Raw genomic sequence first — 21,678 nt, forward strand, 5'->3', positions numbered from 1 at the left:
TTAATATTCAGGAGGATGCCTATATGATTTTCTTTGGGTTCTCCTTCTTATTTAGCTTCTCTAAGAACCCGAATTATAGGTTCAATGTCCTTTATTTATGGCTAGAAACCAAATATGAGTGAGAACATCCCATGTTCCTCTTTTTGGGTCTGGCTTACCTCACTCAGGATGGTGTTTTCTATTTCCATTAGCTCAGGATTCTTATTAACTAATTCATACATCTTAAATTAACTCATTTCTATTAATCTGTGTAACGGCACAAGGCTGTGACTTACTGGTAACAATTGGCACCTATCTCCTTCAGTAGCTACATAGCATCTCTTTGGCTCTGCCTACTCTCTCTTTATCTCTTCCAGCCTGGTTATATTCAGCCCTTTACTCATTAGCCAATAAAAGCAACACCTATACAGAAAGACATCCCACATCATCTCCCCTTTTCTGTCCAAATAAAAAGGAAGGTTTTTAACGTTAACATAATAAAATTACATATAACAAAATGTTATCAAGCAAGAATTATGGTTACAATATTTAGTCCATTTACATTTAGCAAATTAAGGAAAATACTCTATTATCTATCCTATCTTTGTGAGTCTAAAGTTTTATATCTAATTTATCTTCTAGCATAACTAAGGGAAACTATAATTATATCTATTCTTCAATTCCATCAAAGACCCCAGAAGGATATACTATTACTTAAGTGAACAAAAAGTGCATTGTAAGAAACTTCCAAAACTCTAGAATTAACAGAGATATTTTGCTGCCTAGACAATCACCCAAAGTACTCCTATAATGCTGGGGCCCTATCTTCAGCCTACAGGCCCATAGTATCTGGCAGACTTTTCTATGAAGCAGGAAATTTGAAAGGCTGTCCTACCTATATTGGCAGTTTTTCAGTCACTTTCTTCTGTGCACTACAGAATGTATTGCACAGGAATACATAAAGCAGGAACCCTGAAGGACTGACTCACCTTCTTTAGGCAAGTTCATCAGTCATTTTTCTGTGGATCCTGCATGTCCAATTCATATAGTATACTGTCAAGCAGTCCAGGCAAGAATAGTTTCTTTCCCAAATGGCTAGCAAACTCCAAAGGAAGACTCTTCGATGTCCATCATCCTCTTGAAGAAATTGGTGCTACCATGTCTCATTGTCAAGAAAAGTCTAAGTTCTTGAAACCTTTTATATGCCATATTCTGTAGGTCTTTGAAGTGTTGAAGATTATCTAACTTAAATATATCTCTACATATCTAGAAAACCTAACTAACATGACTACAGTTTGGCTATTATAGATGACTATTAATCTATAGTTCTTAATTACACATTACATCTTTAAATAAGCTGCACAAACACAATACCATATACAAAAGTAGAAATACATATACCCAGTACAACAAATTGACCTTAATTTTGTATCGATAGACCAAGCTCCATACCAATACAAAGTATTCATCTTTATATCATCTCTCTCTTTAAATGAGAACAAACATTTATAAACAATCATTTTAGGAATTTGGGCATAGCTTTTTCCAAACTGTTTCTTGTTGTTTGTTGGATGAAGTATTTTTAGGGTTCAGGGAAACCTTTTGGGGGGGTCTTGGTCCATCAGATGACATTAGCCTGGAAGAAATCCACAGGTTCTCATCTTCTGTGGAAACAAAAGCAGAACCTTTTTTCCAAAGTAATATATCCTTAAACTCAAATGTTGATGTAAAGATACCTTTAAAATATATATGCTGGTTTAGCTTAGCAGCCTGTAAAATGAAATATCTTTCTGTAGTTAGCTCATTCACAGTCAAAAAATTCAAAGAAAACACAATAATATACATAATCCAGACTCTTTGTGTATTTTCCATCTTTACATGGCTTTTTTACTCTGTTACTTTTTAATATTTTATTATCATTATTCTTTTAATCTATGACTATCTGCATTCTTGTCTATACTCTTTTTCCTTTCTCTCCTAAGACTACATACATTTTTCAAACACACTATGACCCATTCAGATGTTTGTTTTTGTCTGAATCTGTCTTTATTGCATATTTGTAATCATTTTCTGATGAGGAGCATTGGATTTTTGTTGTTGTTGTTGTTGTTTAAATGCTAACTGGGCATGGCTAGGACCAACTCCACAGTTCTGCCTGTTGCCCCCCTCCCCATCCAACATGGTGGAAGCATGCTCACCACCCCAACTCCAGAGATACAACAGGTCCATGTTGCCATCAAGCAACTAGTAGCACACTGCTCAAAAACCCCATTTAAATGCAGGACCTCCTGAAAGAGCCAGAGCCAGCATGAACCAGGAAGTCTTCTCTTAAAGAAGCCCTGTAGTTTTTGCTGCTAATGCTGAGTCAGGAAGCCTTCTCTTAAAGGAACTGCACCTCTGCTCACCACCAGCAAACAGTGTCTATCTGAAAAAAAAAAATGTAGCTACCAAGAAGCTGCACTTGGCTCCCATTTTTGTGGACCTAGAAGCCTTGTTTTTTGTTTTCTTAAGCTTTTTTAGGTCTTATATGGATCCATGCCAGACAGTGGGTGTCAATTTGTAAATAGAGACTGCTCATTCATTTCCCGGCCACCCAGCCCCAAATAATCACACAGAAACTATATTAATTACAACACTGCTTGGCCTATTAGCTCAGGATTCTTATTAACTAATTCATACATCTTAAATTAACCCATTTCTATTAATCTGTGTATTGACAAAAAGCTGTGGCTTACTGGTAACAATCCGGCATCTATCTCCTTAGGCAGCTACATGGCATCCCCTTGACTCTACCTACTTTCTCTATATATCTCTTCCAGCCTGATTATATTCTGCCCTGCCATAGGCCAACACAGCTTTATTCATTGGTCAATAAAAACAACACATGTACAGAAGGACAGCCCGCATCAGTTGGAAAAGTAGCTTCATGTGCCAAATCACTCTCATGTTTTACAATAACTAGATTCACTGCTTTTAACTGTAGGCTCAAAGTAATTAAAATTACATACACTTGTAATTCCAGTTTCTCAGGCATATTAACTACAGTGGCACCTTGGGGTCTACAGCTGCTACTCTCTTCAACAGCACCTACCTAGTATATTCTTTCTAAACTGTAAATCAGATTATGTCATTGCCCTGATTAAAATCCTCCCTTCTGTGCTTATCACTGTGCTCTGGATAAACTCTAAACCTATTTTGGGCACCAATAAAGCCTACCTAACTTCCTTCTGCCACCTTTCCCTGTCATGTTTCTCGCTCCTTTCTGGCTGTGGTGACAGTGACTTAAGTTTCACAAATACTCAGTTCTGAAACACCACAGAAACTTGCCACATAGTGTTCCTTCTGGGGGAACAGTCCTTACTCATCAAATTCTCATGGCTGAGTCCCTGTCCTCCAGCTAAAGTGTCACCTGGAGGTAGCTTTCCTGGCATGTCTCCACATTCCTTTCTCTCATGCTCATACTTTATCACAGCGGTAGAAAAGTAACTAATGCATATCCCCATTTGCGGTTTGCCACCACTAACTCAGTTTTCTGAGACCTCACCTCCTAAATTTTCTACTTCCCAATGGTGCCCAGGCTGACCACCAAGACTTCAATACATGGGCCTTTACAGGAGACTCCAGACCTAAATTATGGCACATTTCAATCCCATTATGGCTGTGTGAGGCTAGATTGAAGAGTTATAAATAGAGAAGGCGTTATGAGTCTATTGCTATGGAGCAGGAGGTCAATGATGATCGCTTTAATCCAGTGACTGTAGGAACTCATAATTAAGCGCAGATACATTTGGAAATCAAGTTAAGTGTGGATTATCAGCGTCCTCAACAAGGGCTGTTTCGCCGTGATAACAGAGAGAAGGACACACTGCATCACATCTGCATGGCTGCAGAAATAATGGAGTTGTGGAAATGGCGGCTAGCAGCTCCCTCCCATACCGGGCTGTTTATCAGAAACCCTTCCAAAAAGAGCTTTGGGGAAGCCCAGCTTGCTCACGGGCTTGGTTCCAGAGCCAGTGTACAAGCTTCCACGAGGGGTTCTCGGGAACCTTTCATTGATCAGTTCCTTGGGTAAATCTTACACCTGTATTCATATAGTGGTTTGGGGGGAGAGGGGCCTGGGATGGACCACCTTTTAAGTAACGTTTTCCCCTACCATTCAAATCTATGTGATGGAAGGTAAAGCTAAGCCAACTGAAGCAGGCGGAAGCTAAAATGGTGGACTTGTGGACATGTCTGTATCACTCAGAAAAGAAGAGGGGGAAACAAGGCTGAGAGACGAGGGGACGACAGAACATAGACAAGCGCTTTAGTTTGACAAAAGCAAGAGCTAATGAAGCAATTTTCTTTCCTAGATGAAAAAACAAAAGTTCTTCCTTAAAGCCAGGCTTCTCATTCTCAGTACCAATCCATCTAAGCCATATCACCAATTTAACTAGGGAAAACTCAATAGAAATTAAGCAGCTGCATTAGTCTGCCCAGGCTTCCGTAACAGAATGCCACAGGCACAGTGGCTTAAACAACACTAATTTATTTCTACTATCAAGGAGGCCAGAGATCTAAGGACAGAGCTGAAATCACTCTTCCCGGCTTGTAGATGGCTGCTTCCTTCTGGTGCTCACGGGACTTGCCTTCTTGTGCCCACTAAAGTGAAAGAAGTTTCTGGGGCCTCTTCTATTAAAGCAACAGTTCTCAATGTGTGATCATGACCCTCCTGGGGGTGGGGGGTGGGGGGCTGACAACCCTTTCACGGGGGTCACCTAAGACAGTCAGTATATCAGGAACTTACATTACGATTCGCAACAGTAGCAAAATTACAGTTATGAAGTAGCAACAGAATAATATTATAGTTGGGGGTGACTACAACTTGAGGAATTGTATTTAAGGACTACAGCATTAGAAAGATCGAGAACCACTGTTTTAAGGTGACTGATCCTTTTAGGACATGACCCCATGCGTATGACCTCTTAATTACTTTCTTACAGACCAGTCTCCAACATAGTCACACTGGGAATTCTGACTTCAGCATCTGAGCTTTAGGGGGTTCAAACGTCTAGTTTATAACAGCATCAGAACTAATATTGTCAAAGATACAAGATACCGTGCAGGATGCTAATAAACAGCTCTAAGTTCACCTCGGTGATACAGAACTGATGTTAAGCCAACAGATGGAAACATTACAACTACTAAGCAATGGGGGGAGGGGGTGGAGCTGTAAGTTTTAAGAATGTTGGAGATCATAATCAGTATAGCCAGATGGTTAGATGGGGTGCTTCATGGACAATCCTGAACATGTAATAAGAGTAATATACATATGTGTTTTGTGTACTGGGATCAACTTCATGCATGCTAGGCAAGCACCCTGTCACTGAGCTATATACACAGCCATGGTCTTTCTTTCTTTAAATTTTGAGACAGGGAAAGCCTTGACTTTCTCTGTAACCCAGCCTCGCCTTGGCCTTGTAATCCCCCTTTCACTGTCTCCCAAATTGCTAGAATCATTGGCCTTTGCCACCAGGCCCAGCTACAGTGAAAGACTCGATTAGTTGGAAGTGGCAGGAAGATGTGTTCCTTCCTTCTGCAGATGTCCTGCTCTGTGTAAATTACACTACATTCTTCCAGGGACCCAGTCAAAGCTGAAAAATATTTAGGATTCCTCTCTCCGATTTGTCTCCATTTAACTTGGGTCATCACAGACTCTCTCTCTCAAATGACCCCTTTTCTGTTTCCATTTTAAAAAAAAAAACACCAAAAGTCACGTCTCCATCACCACTATGTCAGTCATTCTCCTCAGTGTCCCTGATGTCTCCCCCATCCAGGTACACTGCAGTCAGTGTGTGGTCATCTTCATCTCAAAGTTGTCATCACTGGGTTAAGAACCGGTTTCTCTTCTTAGCAGCCCAACATAGGACCCAATTCATTCTGCCAGATATCTCCCATCATTCCCCATCTAAGCCAGATGGAAAATTCTTTGTTCCAGAAAAACATTTTTACCTAGCGCCTTTGACTCCATCTTGGCTTATCAGATTTATACTCTTCGTACTATTTTTGTTTGTTTGTTTTTTGAGACAGGGTTTCTCTGTATAACAGCACTAACTGTCCTGAGACTCGCTCTGTAGACCAGGCTGGCCTTGAACTCACAGAGATCTGTCTGCCTCTGCCTGCCTCCCAAATGCAGGGATTAAAGGTGTGTGCCACCACCACCCAGCCAGATTCATACTCTTTAATGGGCATCTTAAGTCTCAGCCCTTTTCATGAAATCTTTCTTGGATTCTACATAGAAATGGGGTCTTGTTTATTATCTACACCACTGAAGGCGTAACGATGCCAAAGTCCTTCTGCGCCCTCATCCTCATCAATAATAATCCTAAATGCTGTGCACTTTATAGTTTAGAAATGAAGTAGCCACCAAAAGGTTTAGGCCTTGGTGTAGTATTCAGAGGTGGGGACTTGAAGGAAATGATTGGGTCACAGGTAGACTATCGGAAGGTGATGGAAACTACAGAAGGCGGGAGCAGACCCAAGAAATCTACTTCTGCGGGGAAGATGCCTTTGAAGGGTATCGCTTGTCCCCAGTGCCCCCCATTTCCCTTTTCCTAACTGCAATGAGGTCAGCAGCCTCGTTTGTCACATGCTCTCACTGCCATGTTTGCTCTGCCTCGCCAAAGATCGACAGTAACGGAGCTAGCTGACTATGGACTGAATCCTTGCTCCGCCTCACCAAAGGTCTACCGCAACGGAGCTAGCTGACTACGGACTGAGCCGTTGACACCTTGGATCAGAAAAGAATTTCTCCTCCTTTAATTCTACTTGCTCAGGCATATTGTTAGAGTGACTAACATTAACACAATGTGACAGAAACTACCTTAAGGGCTTTACATGTCTTACCTACTTTATCCCTCTATGTGTCTAGTGCTAGTGCTAACTCACTATACAGACCCACCATACAGATGAGGAAGCTAAAACAGGCAAAATTAAATGACTTCCCAAGACCATGGAGCTACAAAGAGTTGCCACGTAACCCCCCGGCAGTCTGGCTTCACAAACTACATGTTCTTCTCTTCAGATCTTAAAACACAATCTGTGCCAGTCTCCCACTCCATGAAGGAAATATATACATTTTAAGACTGCCTTTCCATCCCCAAAACAATGTATTTCATAAGGTAGATAGCACATTCGGCTTGACTATCCGAATTCCTTCTGGTTCTGGAACAGCACCTTCTCCTAAAGTCATGCTTGCACCTCTGTGGTCAGAAATGGCTGGTGTGAGCACACACAGACAAGAAGAGAGATAAATACCAATTGGGAAGAGTGGCAGGCAAAAGCAGAGGCGTCGAAGAAAACTCAAGAAGAGATGTTAACGGTGCAGGGGAAGGCATTAGCTTTGAGATCTTGCGAAGAGGAAACATCAAAGCTGTGCTTTGGAAGTTTCTACCTGAGGCCAGAACAGTGTGGTGGAATAGCTGAATGCGGCCAGAGGAAGCAGGATGCTGCCAGTCACCCAAGTGTGAGATGGGGAGAGCCGTCACCAGAACTGTTGAGATGAGGATGAAGGAGAGGTACATCCAAGAGAGTTTTGATATGTTTTTTTTACAAGGATTTCAATGTAGCCCAGGCTGGCCTCAAACTCACTTTGTAGCAGAGGATGACCTTGAACTGTTGGTCCTCCCCGTCTCCACCTCCCCAGTGCAGGGATGGCAGGTGTGTGCCATTTTTATGCTGAGGGATTGAACCCAGGGTTTCACACGTGTCAGACAATCATTCTCCTAACTGAGTAGCCACACCCATAGACCCAGAGGGCGTTTTGAATGGAGAAATCATGCATGAGATTTAGGAAGAAGACTTTGAAAACAGAGGAAATGATAGATATACTTTCTTGGGTTTCTACATCAGACATCTCTAAAGGACGTGAAGGTTAAGAAGTGGAATGATTGAGAATGCAGGTCTCAGGGAGTGAGATGGCTCTGCAGGCAAACAGACTCGCCACTGAGCCTGAGGACCTAAGTTCCATCCCTGGGACTCAGATTGTGGGGGGGGGGGGGAGAACCAACTCAAGCAATCTTTTCTCTAACCTATCTATACATACACACATGTGCACACGCACACACACACACAGAGGTAAACGTGAAAATTTAAGAAAATATTTTAACATCAGTTCTTTTTTCCAATAATACAGTTCGCCTCTATGACAGCCTTACTTACATCTGCTTCCTTCAGTGAACTGTACCATAAGCAATTACATTTCTCTCCCATACACTAAGAGCTACTTTTTCTCTTAGAATACCAAAAAGGATAGACCCAGGGAGTCTTAGCAGTTTCATGTATCTGTTATCTACCTAGATAAAGCCTAAAAAAAATACATTTTTTTAAAAGCTGAGCCCTCTCTAAAACCCATTAAACTCAGTCACAAACTACTTCAAAGAATCTTCAAAGTGCTTTTGGCCCAGTCCTCCTCCCAGTTGCCACACACCTAGCAGCCAGTGACTCTGCAGTCCCCTGTCCCCTATGGGTACAACACTGCCTAGACATCTTTAGCTGCTAGAGTGAGCAGTCACCCTTATGTGAAGTTGAAATCTTTTTGTAATTTCAAACCATTTGTTCCAATTCTGTTTTCTAGAGATATTCAGCATCAAACTAAGACATCCCACCAGTGACTGTTTTCTGATAAACCCTCCTAAGAATTGAGAGGTTGGTAAATTGGTTACAGTCTTTATTCTATGACAAGATACTTGGCAAAAACTATGAGGAAAGAAAGATTGATTTGGGCTCATGGTTTGGGAGTACAGGCCGTCTTGGCAAGGAAGGTGGAGCAAGAGCGCGAGGCAGCTGGGCACGCTGTGTCTACAGCAAGAAAGAAGAGAGACGAATGCTCACGCGCCCCGCCCCACCTCCTCTTTTTCCTTCAGTCTAGGACCCTAGTCCATAGAGGAGTGCCTTCGGTCCCTCCTCAGTTAAGCGTCTCTGAAAGCAATCTCTCAAACAAACCTAGAAGTTTGTCTCTTAGGCGGTTCTAAACCCTGTCAAGTCGCAACAATAAAGATCACCCGCTACATTTGCTTTCCCCCATGATGCCAGTATTGCGCATATCAGATTCTACTGGGTACCGAATTTCTGTAGACCTGACTGCTTCCAGAGCGCCTCCCACAGCTCTGACAGAGTGGACTCTCAGCCGACAACGCAACCCATCTGCTAAGCTGTGTTCAAACAGAACTCAATTGCTCCTGTCAGCGAACTACAAGCAAGTTTATTAAACTCTCTCTGCCATCAAAATTAAATTTCACATAATGAGAGTATAAACTCGGGGCCGGGAAAGTGGCTCAGCCAGGAAACTGTTTGCCAGAAGAGCATGTGGCGCTGAGTTTGGATGTCTGTAAGCATAGCGCTGGGGAGGTAGAAGCCGGAAGATCCCTGAAGCTCATTGGCTAGCCAGTCAAATCAGGGAGCTCTAGGAAAACAATTAAGGAAGACACCGGATATTGATCTTCCGTCTCCCCGCATGTGCACACACGTGCACATGTGAACAACACCCGAAGAAAACATAAGCCCAGAAGTAATATGGTAGACGTGAAGACAGATGACCAATCTTAAGAAGCCGCAATGAACAAACGGCAACTTTTATTGCATATGACTGGATTTTATTGCATCCGCACTTAACTTTTTCAATTAAATGACAGTAATTTTTTTAAAAATCATACTAAAAATGATCTTCATTTTAACTCATTCTCATAGGATAGTATGATATAATGGGAATTGTGCCTACTATCACAAAAAGATAAGTTCAACAATTTAAATGCAGAATCAATAAAGGATTAAAAGAGTATTGGATTTAAAATGGTGCAGACACATTCAACAGCCTTAAGAAGAACCAGAGTAAAGCCTAATGCTGCCTAGATGACAAATAACTGTCATTGTCACCTTAGATATAGCTGGGTGCCTTACTTAGTCAAGGCTATCACAAACAACTACTTTGACACTATGGCCCACTAATAGGTTGCAACCTTTGTGATTAAAGGTTATTGTCAATAGGGTCTAGAGTTACCTAGGAGACAGGCCTTCAGGTACGCCTATGAGGGATCATCTTGGTGGCTCTAACTGAGGCGTGAAGATCCATCCTAGAAGACGCCACTCCCTGAGCTTTGTGTACTGGACTGCATGAAAAGAAGGCTAACTGGGCTGTGGCTACAATGTGACCAGCTTCCAAAAGCTCCTGTAGCCATGACTTCTCCAGGATCATGTAGCTAAAGCACTCATTTAGCACCTGCTGTATGTCATCATCACATTATATAAAATAATAATAACAGGCATACATATTGGGAAAATAGACAGGGAACCAGCCACATAGTAAGAACCCTGCAGAGTCACCCAAGGTAGGCACCTGACGCCAGAGGAAGCTGAGGAAGACAAGCCAGCAGTGGAAGGCACCATTGTGCTACCATAGTTCAGCTGAGATACTTCTTCAATGTTGACAAGGGACAGACCTCCCACCGGTATATACCAAATCCACAAACTTGAATTAGAAATGCCCCTAATTCTCATCACAGTTAGACTTCTGGCAGAGATAGAAAGATGGCTCAGTGGGTTTGGGCACTTGTCACTCTGTGTGTGTGTGTGTTTTAACATTTCAAATAAAAATGGTGTTCTTCATATAACAGAATCAAATGCCTTCCTTAAGACCTATCCAGCCAACAAGGTGGTTCAGCAGGCAAGAGAGTCTGCTGCCATCTGACCTGAGTTCCATCTCTAGGAACTACTTTGTGGAAGGAGAGAACCAACTGTACATGTTGTCCTCTGACCTTTGTGCTGTGACCACCAGCATGCGTGCACACACACACACACATGCACACAACATAAATTGTTTTTAAAGTAACAAAATCAATCTATTCTCTAGAATGGCTGCGAAGTCCATTCTCTTACTCCTGGTACTAATTCTATTACATTCATTGTCTCCAGGAGTCACCTTGGGACTCCTTGTGTGTCAACTGAATAGTTTTCATTTATAAATTAAATTAACAAAATATGCTTTACTACCATCTCGGGGAACTTGTAAAGATTAATGAATTAATAAACAAAAAAGTGCTTTGAAACTGCTGGGAGAAGTAATTTAATTCAGTGTATGTCTATGTATCTATTGAAAGAACACAGTCGTATTGTGCTAGTGCTGAATGTGAGCGACTGTTTCTCTCAGGAAGCCCCAAAGATGCCCTAAGCTGGCAAGGTCGAAAATGTATTTTGATACAACTTTAATTTTGTTACATTCACACACACACACACACACACACAAAACAGATCATTCCTACATTTTCTTTTATTTTGGGTGGGTTGGCTTTCGTTTTGTTTTCTGTTAGCTTGATTTTGGTTTTGCTTTTTATTTAGTTTTGTTTGTTTTGAAACAGGATCTCACACTCTCCGTCTTCCCCGGGCACATGAAACTCATGGCAAAACCCCCTGCCTCAATTTCCTAAGCAACCAAGCAATGAAATTATAGGAGAGAACAGCCATGCTTGACTTACATTTCCAATGTCCAAAAAACATCTAGTCTAAATAAAAGATTTAGGCACAGTGCCATAATTTATTGAATGTATCTTTTGGGTCAGAAACAAGATATCATCTCAGAATTTATACATACACACTCACACACACACACCAAAAATTAACTCAGATATGTAAACTAAAGCCCAGGGAGGTTAACTCCCCTAATATACTAGTGAGATTCAGAGATGGGACTCAGACTCAGCCAGCCAAACACAGGCCCTATCACCAAAATGCAATGGCTCCTTCCCAAAAGCTGCTTTCCAGGGGCCTCTAAAAATACACAAACCATGAGCAAGATTGGTCACTGTGCTGGACAGTTTTATGTCAACTTAAATGCAGGCTAAAGTCATCTGAAAGGAGAGACCTTTTATTAAGAAAATATCTCCAACAGATTGAGTTATAGGCAGGCCTGTGAATATTTTTTTAAACAAGTGATGGGGGGGGGGCTGGAACCATTGTGTGTGTTGCCATCCTGGGCAGGTGGTCCTGGGTTCTATAAGAAACAGGCTGGGCGAGGAACAAGACAGTAAGCTGCACTGCTCCACGGCCCCTGTATCAGTTCCTGCCTCCATTTACTGCTCTCTTTGAATTCCTGGCCTGACTTCCTTCTATGATGAACAGTGCCATGGAAGTGTAAGCCAAATAAAAACTTTTTCCTCCCCAAGTTGCTTTGGTGATGGTGTTTCATTGCAGCAATGGAAACCCTAGCTGAGACTCACCCATAAAATTACTTATTTAAGTGCATCTGTCTTTTTTATTCCAAGCCACTGAAACAATAGACCAAAGGCTGCCTCAGAAACCCTATTTCTGTATGCCTATATATGCAACTCCTAGCTCCATCGTTTCCTTGAAGTGGAGACATGAGATACTGTCACAAAGAATCACTGATGTACCCTACCCTTTCAGCACCTGGAAGTAGAGATCTCTCTGCACAATTAAGGATTTAAAACAATATTGATGCTTGTTAAAAACTAACTATTGAGATGACTTATATAATGATATCAGGCCTTAATGCCTCTCAATTCACTCAAAGACTGCAAACACAATAAAAGCAAGAATGTGAACCAGGCGAGCTGAAGGATGTGTATTTGCTACCCAAATACATCTTTTACCTAGAAATCCATCCATTTCTTTAAGTAGCGACCTATTTGGTTCTATCATATATTTACAGTTTTTCAGAAGCATGCCTTGGTTTAAAAAGAGCCCTGAGGGTGACTGTGACAGGCTTAGCTTTCTAGCTGATGCCAACCTAGACATTAATAACAAGTGTGCGATTTGGTCTTCTAAATCTCATACTGTATTCAGGGGTAAACCACCTCAGAAAAGTATCTTGTCTAAATCTGAGAAGAACACTGCTCCCCGTCTTCATTTGCCCTCCTGTGTGGAAAAAAACAATGTGTTGTCAGTGCTGGCGCGACACGAGGAATGATCCTGAGGAGTGTCAAGGAGAAGGCCAGATCCAATACTGCAGAGGAATGGGGAACGGAGGAGGCAGGGTGGGGGTGAGAGGGAGGCACTCAGAAACAATGGGAGGAGGGAGAGGAGACAATGAAAACGAAGGCAAAGCTACAAGTTCTGAACATCAAGTTCCAAAGCCAGCTGGCTAACTTTTCCTGACCTTGGACAAATCTCTCGGAAACGAGTGAAAATTAAACCAGAGGGAAGTTTCATACATCAATCTTTTGTGACGCCAGTGTTCTCGCTTCTGGAAAAGGAAGAGAAGACAAACTATGCACAGCCACACGTGTGCAAAATGCCATTAGTGCACTATTAATAAACATGCTCAAATGGTGAAAATGCTTTCTGAAAAATACATTTTATTATGTGCTTATTAACATAGGGTCTCACTATGTAGTTCTGGCTAATCTGGGACTCCATATGGAGACTAGACTGGCCTCAAACTCACAAAGATTGACCTACCTCTGCCTCTAGAGTGCTGAGAATAAAGGGATATGCCACCATGCCAAGCAATACACATTATATAAAATCTTTTCCCTTTTTTCTGCTTTTCCCTCTCAAAGTAAATGCTTCATTCTGAAATAAGAAAATGGAATTCCTCTTTACTATTAGTGCCTTGGAGGGAGGGGTGTGTGTGTGTGTGTGTGTGTGTGTGTGTGTGTGCACGCTCGTGTTTGCACATTATTAGGCAAATATTCTATCATTGAGATCCTCCCCTCTACCCTAAGTTTTTTAATCTCTCCACGCCTTTTCTTTTTGCTCCTCTCCTCTCAGCCCTCTATAATGTACAGTATCTCATTGTGATTAAAAAGTCAGTCTAAATTCAATGGCTTGTTGTCAAGTCAGACACTGAGACCCAGATCACCACCTCCCTGCCTTGACATTGATACTTCAGTACGTGTTGCCTTGAGCTAAAATAACACTGGTAACCCACATATTGTCTACTTTCCACTTAAATCCTGGATCAACTTCAGAGTTGCAGCTTTGGGAGAGCTGGTTTATTTTAAAGTGATAGGCTGTAAGCTTTTATCCCAATTAATTGACAATATAGTCAACAGCCTTGATCTTATATATTCATTTCCAAGTTATGATCTCACACTCTGTCCTGTCATTTCTTGTATTTTAGTTTTATCTGTTATTAGTATAGGGGGATATGTACGCCATGACACATGTGTGGAGTCAGAGAGCAGATTTATTGTGGGCTTCACAGATACCCAGGTCATCAAGATGGCAGAGCAATTACCTTTCCATACTGAGACATCTTAATGGTTTGACAGTTCTCTACGCACACACGTGCACACGTACACACACACACACACCCCACATATATATATATATATATATATATATATATATATCATCTTGGTGTTTTATATGCCCACTATATTTAGAATTCAATAAATAAATGTTCATTGGTGTTATCTCTATATTTCTCAGTAATTTCAATAAGAGTCATGCCCAAGGTTAAGTCAAGTTTTGTGATCTACATGAATAGCTTGTTTCTCTGCCTCTGAGTTTTATCCCCATTGGCATTTGGATGTGAAAACTATAAGAACTGAGAGGTGTGGAGACTACATAGCAGAGTCCAGAAATGTATACACAGGAAGGCCTAAACTAGTGTTGGCCTGCTCTTCCCTCCATTACTGAAACACGTGTGTATCATAACCCTTTGGGGTTTCACATCAATGTTGATAATATCAGAACTTGCAATGCGGGCTTAGATGGGGGAATGGAAAACCTCTGTCCATACAGAATATTAGATTATTCTATACAGTACATTAGCTTTTAGCTCTCTCAATTTGGCCCTGATTGAAGAGGAAAAATCCCCTTTTCCTGGCTGCCTTTGGTCCACTTAAAAGTAAGTAAAACCAGCACAATGAATAAAACCTCATCATTTAAACTGCGTAACAGTAGCCACAGAAAAGGAGAGGTCTAAGAACAGCCTCACAGCCTCGCGCTGCTGGTTTGGGCAGGGTTTGCCTCCAAAGCTTGGCTTCTGTTGGCAGTGGTAAGGGGTGGGAGAACTGTTAGGACGTAGGCCTTGATAGAGATGGATGATTTAGATCATTTATCTCTGAAGGAGTTGGTACACTTTCTCAAGGTGGCTGTTATAAGAGAAAAACATTCCCCTCCCCCACTTTCTCTCTCAGGCTTCCCAGCTTCCCACGAGACCTGTACCTCTTTCACACACACTTTGACCATGAAGCCACCTTCCGTGAAGCCCTCACCAGATCCATACCGTGCTGCTTGAGTCTCCAGCCTCTAAAACCCTGAGCCAAATAAACCTCGTTCTCTATAAAATTATCCAGTCTCTATAATGTTGTTGTAGCAATAGAAAGCATACTAACGTATACATCAAATATTATATTTCATTGATAGAGAACCCAAAACCCTATGTTCTAACATGCCTAGATACTGTTTCCATTCCTCTGAGATTATGGAAGGCTGCCTGCCCCACAGTTTTAGTTGTGATGAGGTGGTGGTTTGTGGGACAAGTGTTGAGACAGAGTTTCACACTACAGCCCAGGCTGTCCTGAAACTCACAGCATCTCAGCATCTCAAGTACATTATAGGTATGAGATGCTATGCCTGCCCCAACTTCATTCTTTTGATCATTATTTTTTGTATGAATTATAATGAGGAGAGGGTTCTATGCACATTTACATGTGTGGGTGCATGCCAGAGGCAGGCATCTTAATCTCTTCCTCTCCCTCTAGTTTTTTGAGATGTGTCTCTCACTGAACCTGAAACCTGCAGTTCTGATGAGGCTGGCTGGGTATCAAGTTCCTGGGAATCCACCTGTTTCTGGGGTTACAGTCACTCAAGGACATGCCTAACTTATTGTGAGTACTGAGGATCCAAACTCAGGTCCGCACACTCGCACAGCAAGCACACTTAATCGCCAGGAAGCCATCTTCTCAGTCCCCCCGCTTCGTTCCTTAAAATGTTAAGAGCATTTTTATATTGATTAATCATAAATAAATCCAAATCAAAGATATTCTATCAAAGCCACTTCACTTAGCCCTGTTTTTTTTTCAGACATTACTAGTATTTAAACAAGAAATGTTGGTGTGGTGGATAAGCCCTACTAACTGTGAACCAATGATATTCTTAGAAGGCATTATAGAATGCTGACTCAGCACACATGGATTCATAATTTCAGCTTCCACCTACGTGTTAGATAAAGAACCATTCACATTTTTTATATTTTACTGAATAATTCCCTGGAACTTTCTAAGCATAACTTTCAATAGGTTTCACATTTTAATTGTCAGCCACTAACTTACATGCTTTGCTGTTTTAACAAGATCCTTCCCCTCAATACAAATGTGCTCTGGTTTAATAAGTTTTAACCTTGTTCACAATTAGAGGGCTCTTACTCAATTTTAAACATGTTCATGAAATCTGTCAAAAGAATTGAGAAAAAGGTTAGTGGTTGAGCCACATAAATTTTAGATTTAATTATCTGATCATACCCAATGACATCATCACGGTTTTCCTCAAACTCGTAAGTAAACAGATAAATGTTATTGAGAAATTTCCACATTAAAACAAACTCCCATAAGTACAGTCAATGTTTAAAAATCTTTTATCTGGTTTCCATTAACCACAAAAGTCTTAGAATTGGAGGTCTGTTTACCACTCAGACTGGAACAAAAGAACATGGAATCTCCTGCCTATATAATTAGCATTGTACAACTAATGCTGCTATCAAGTGTATCATTAAAAACATTTGCACATTAGCAGCTAGCTCAGCTTTCACTTAGCACCTCAATAAACAAGTTGTATGCACTCTAAACACATACTTAAGGAAACAACCAATTACGTTTCAGAGTTATCTTTAGGAACGTCTAATATAGTAAATAAAAATCTGTGTCTTTTAATCAATACTTCTAAGCAGGTAGACGTACACAACAGAATAGGAGTAGACTTATCAATACAGCAGTTTCTAGTTCATATGTCCAGGGTTATAAGACCAATAGGAAAGATGCTGAAAGTGTTGACCAGAAGGATCAGGCAGTACGGCACACGGGCTTTAAAGACTAGATTAAAGAGCTCCAACACCTCAGGTTGAACTAAAGTTTTTACATTAACTCAAATTAGCCATGAGTGACTTGCTCAAGCTCATTACATTTTAATTTACTATTAGGTAAAATGAAATGAATGAGCGTACCTACCTCTTTGGGGTTTTATGAGGATTAAATGAGATTATTCATGTTAAAGCACCCAAGATAGCATCCAGCGTGTGGCAATCACTCAGAAAATCCCAGCCATTGTTTTCATCATGACTGCCCTCTAAGCCTGCATGTTTAGAACCAAGCCTCCTTTCTCTTTATGCAGGTGGCTCAGGCCTATAAACCCAGCTTCCCCAGCAGCTGAGAAAGGACTATCACAAGTTCAAGGCCTGCCTTGGATACAGAATGATTCAAGTCTTTTTGTTTAAAAGGGGGAGATGGGTTGGAACTACAGCTAAGCGGTGGAGCACCTTCCGGCATGCACAAGGCCCTGAGTTCAACTGGAAGGGAGGCAAGAAAGTTCACATGAATACACAAGTAAGAAAGCGGTTGAATAGATTCGATTCTTCCATTTACAAACTAGACGAATGGATAGATTTGAGCCCGGTAGTGAAGCCCTATCTTCCTTCAATCCATGGCTTCACTCTCTGTGGATTAGACCCATAGACCTTAAGCAGCTTCTCACTGCCAGCATATAGGCGCTCCTTGAACAATCAAAACAATCTAGCTACTCACACTATATCACATTAATATGCAAATTTGTCGTTTCAGCAAGAACATCACAAACAAGGAGTTCATTCATGATGCATTTTATTCATAATACACTCAAACTTATCACCCCAAAATCAGTTTCACAGATAAAGCTAAATACATTCACATCCAAATGTGTTCAATGGTATCTAGAAAAAATCAACATAAGCAAACAATTTGGAGGAGAAAGATATGGTTGGCTACTGAAGGTGTATTGTTAAGTGGGCAATAAATCAATCAATAAATGCAACAGTATTTGAAGAGAACAAGCTTCATTCAGAAGCAAACAGTTTACACAACTGAAGAGCCTGGAGCTTGATTATACTCTATCACTACACCATTGGTCAAGCATTAAAATGAAAACAGCTATGAGTAGAGAAGAAACAGTGCATTTTAAAGAACTTTATATCGGTTATAAAATTCCTGGTTAGTAAAAAGCTAAGAGGTTAAAGTGAAACATGAATACCTTTTTTTAAAAAAAAAAAAATCCTGGGCTGATTTACTTCTGAAAATGGAGAGAGTTTTCCCCCTAAGGTTGAGTTATAATTAGAAATTAGATTCTTCAATAATTCAATGACCGAAATCTTGGTTAAAGTCAAATGACCTTCTAATTAAGTTTTCTCCTTAATATATAAGCTGTGCTAGGCAGATGCCACCCTGAAGCTAACAAAGACTTGATGTGCTTACTTAAGGAGTACTTACTTGTATATGTCCCTTATTTTCTTTATCATCCCAACAGAAAGTACTAGTAAAACTTGATAAAGGACAGCAAATTACCGATGCATTCTGGTAAGTGCTCTGATTTTTATAGTTACTATTTTTCACTTGTGAAAAAATGTTCAAAATTAAATATATTCCTCTACTGTATCTGCTCTTTCATTCTCATTACAAAAGAATGCAGCTAGCAAAGGGAAATCAGCACACCTGCTTTATAACGTTAAGAAGACTGTTCAGATTTTCAAACCTGGAGAGCAGAACTGAGACATGTGCACAGAATTTACATTGCGTTCAAAGGCACTCACCACGATATACTTAAATTATAAGAAAGATGCATAAAAACATCGCTGTTGCATTTGAAACACAATTTTAATCTTTAAGGTTTTTTAAAATAGTATTATTAAATAGCTCCTTGCCTTTACAGAAGTCTGAGGTGACGCAGGCAAAATGTTTTACTACCGCTATTCTTATTGAGCAAAATGAATTATAAAAACATGGGGAAGTGACTAAGGAGGCTAACTACCCAAAGGTAGCAGCCACTTGCCAGCAATTCCACTTTTTATCTTTCTAGTTTGTATTGAAATGAGAAAAATGAAGCGTATCTCCTGAGAGGTGGCGCATCATCGGAGGAAAAAAAGAAAACGCACTTGAGGATGCTCACACCCCAAAATGTGGGAATCGTCAGTGTTACAGTTTACACATAGCCGAGCAATAAAAGAAGGGGGTGGAGGACCACAGCAGGAACCCTCTACATCACAAGTAGCTCGACAGCCAAATAAAAGAATAAAGTGCAATCTCCGAAAGCCCCCCTTCCCGCCCCAGCCCACCTTCTTCACTGGGGCACATTCTACCTGGTTTACAGTAGGGAAGACGATTTCAGCCTTCATGGTGCGCTCCTCATGCAAGGCCATTAGGGTAACTAATCCTCCCTGAATTGTTCACTAAAAGAAACGTTGATTCCCTAGTTAAAAGGACAATAATTTTTTATTTGCTTTTAAATTGGGAGACATAAAGAAAGCCACAACTACAATTTGGATTCTGTGTGTTAGTTTGAAGACCAGCGAGATAAATAAGAGCTTAAGGAACGCAAGAGGATGCTGGGGGGAGGGGGGCACAGAGAGAGTGCGAGAAAGATGCTGGTCAGTTCTGAGATGATGCAGGAATGACAAGGCACCTGAACGTGACAAGTCCATGGTCACCCCCAGAGGTCTCGGGTTTTCAGTCATGTCTGAGCAGTGAATGGGTGCACACTCAAACACACCACCGTTTATTCTTCTGCTCCCGGGGCGAACGGTAGGCATGCTAGCATCTCCGGATAAGCATTCACCACAGAGATTTCTGGGTCCATACACCCCGCCTCCCCAGCTCGGGGCAGGCGATGACTGTCTCAAACAGTAGAGAGATTGGAGAGCCAGAGCGAGGGGAAAAGAACAGAGGAGGAGGGGTGAATCCCCACAGCAGAGCTGAGAGCTTCGGGGAGGGTGACAGGAAAAGGAGGAGGTCGTTGAGACCGAGGAAGAGACCAGGGGACTGGAAAGCACCGAGCTGCGCATCCAGGCTGCCAGAGGCTCCCCAGCGAGGGAAGTGGATCCTGGGGCGGACCCCGACTCCCCCACCAAGGGTGGGGAGGAAATGGCTTTGTATAGCAGGATGAAAGGCAGACAGGGGGTCACCACGGGGTGGAGGATGCGGGGACGAAGGATGCCCAGAGCAGGGAGGACCCCGCCTGCTACAGTGACACTACTGCTCGGCCCCCAATCCGCCACAGCCTCTAGTCCACCCTCGGGCTCCCCACACCGGTCCACGTTCCAACGGCCTGGCGCAGGGGCGCCCCCACGGCCGCGCCCCCACCGCGCTCCCAGTGCGCTCACCTGCCCACGAAGTTCTCGAGCACCGAGCTCTTGCCGGCGCTCTGGCCGCCCACCACGGCAATCTGCGGCAGCTCCAGCAGACAGCTCTGTCCCAGCGCCGAGAAGGCGTCCTGCAGACGGTTCACCAGTGGGATCAGTTCCTCCATCTCCCGGTTCCCCATCTTGCCTGAGCGACCAACTGCCCCACAGGTCTCCACTGAACTCTATGACCTGGCAGGCAGCCCGGGTCTCGGGGAGCTTGCTTGTCGGGGTGGTTGCTGCGCGGGGCTCAGACAGCTGAGTCCCCGCACAGACGTCGGATCCCGACCGCCCGCTGCTAGGCTCCTGACAGCTAACGGACCACAGCGCGCTTGCGCAGGCGAGAGATGAGAGGGAGGCGTGGCCTAGTTCCACATGGTTACGCCCACACCACGCCCCTCGTCTGCTCCTCCCTAGAGTTTCCAACCCTCCTGCCCTGGCCAGCCGCGCGTGCACTGCCTCCCAGCTGCGGCTAGATGCCACCACCCAGGTTAAAGGGCAAAGTTACTGCACTTGATCAAATCACTCCCATATGGCATTGCTGTTCCTTTTCAAGGAGCACCCTAACAAAACCCAGCAGAAAGCACAGCCATCAGCTAACAACCGAACACTGTCATCAGCTGCACCATGCACCACCACCACCACCACCACCACCACCACCACCACCACCACCACCACCACCACCACCACCACCACCACCACCACTATTGCACTGTACCAGAATACATTTCCCAACAGGAAATCTCTTGTTTCCAGAACCCCAGAGTACTGTGGGAGGCAGAGATAAACTAGCCTTTTGGAGTCAGTTCTTCCTCCATTGGAGAACCTGGATTTTTAACCTCATTATTGAAATACTCACCTTTACCGGCCTGTCCTCTTCAGCCTCATGTAAGTTAACGTGAGTTCCTTGAACTTTCTGTTCCCTACCCCTTCAATCCATTCGGGCCTTTGGGAACCCTTGCCTTAGCTAGCAGTCCTTTTAGCTCCTGGACAGGACAAAGAGATTAGCTGTGAAGTACGTCAATAACCATGCAATAACAATAACCTTGTTCTGTTAAATTTAGCACACCGAAAAGGTTCTGTGCCTAATGGTGGCTATACAAGGATAAATGGCCATGCTTCTTCACTTCCTTACAGCGGTTCTCTGTCCTGTGCATTTTGAATATTGACAGGATTTAGCGTGCAATGTTTTCTTGTCTTGCACATACTCTACCTGAAGACTGTCCAGTGATTTTAAGTAACATAAAGTTTAGAGACTCCATAAAAATCTCTGTTGCCTCCAGCATCCTGGGGTCGTCACTGGCTTCGTCTTCACACTATTGCCCCTCTGGAACTTCAGC

The 21,678-nt window shown here is 42.4% G+C and overlaps 1 protein-coding gene across 5 annotated transcripts in view; it reads right to left on the reverse strand.

Annotated features, from left to right (window-relative positions):
- The window catches only part of Dnm3 (dynamin 3), a 474,394-nt gene extending 453,746 nt beyond the window's left edge, over window positions 1-20,648 (reverse strand). For all 5 annotated transcript variants that reach the window (XM_050158367.1, XM_050158366.1, XM_050158369.1 and 2 more), the window contains exon 1: window positions 20,321-20,648. In XM_050158367.1, coding sequence (XP_050014324.1) covers window positions 20,321-20,481 — 161 coding nt within the window. In that variant the 5' untranslated portion in view covers window positions 20,482-20,648. The remainder of the gene's footprint in view (window positions 1-20,320) is intronic.
- Window positions 20,649-21,678: the final 1,030 nt, after the last annotated feature.

The sequence above is a fragment of the Alexandromys fortis genome, unplaced genomic scaffold, assembly GCF_014885135.2.
Source record: "Alexandromys fortis isolate MF-2015 unplaced genomic scaffold, M_Fortis_MF-2015_v1.1 scaffold_97, whole genome shotgun sequence".
Classification (NCBI taxonomy): Eukaryota; Metazoa; Chordata; class Mammalia; order Rodentia; family Cricetidae; genus Alexandromys; species Alexandromys fortis.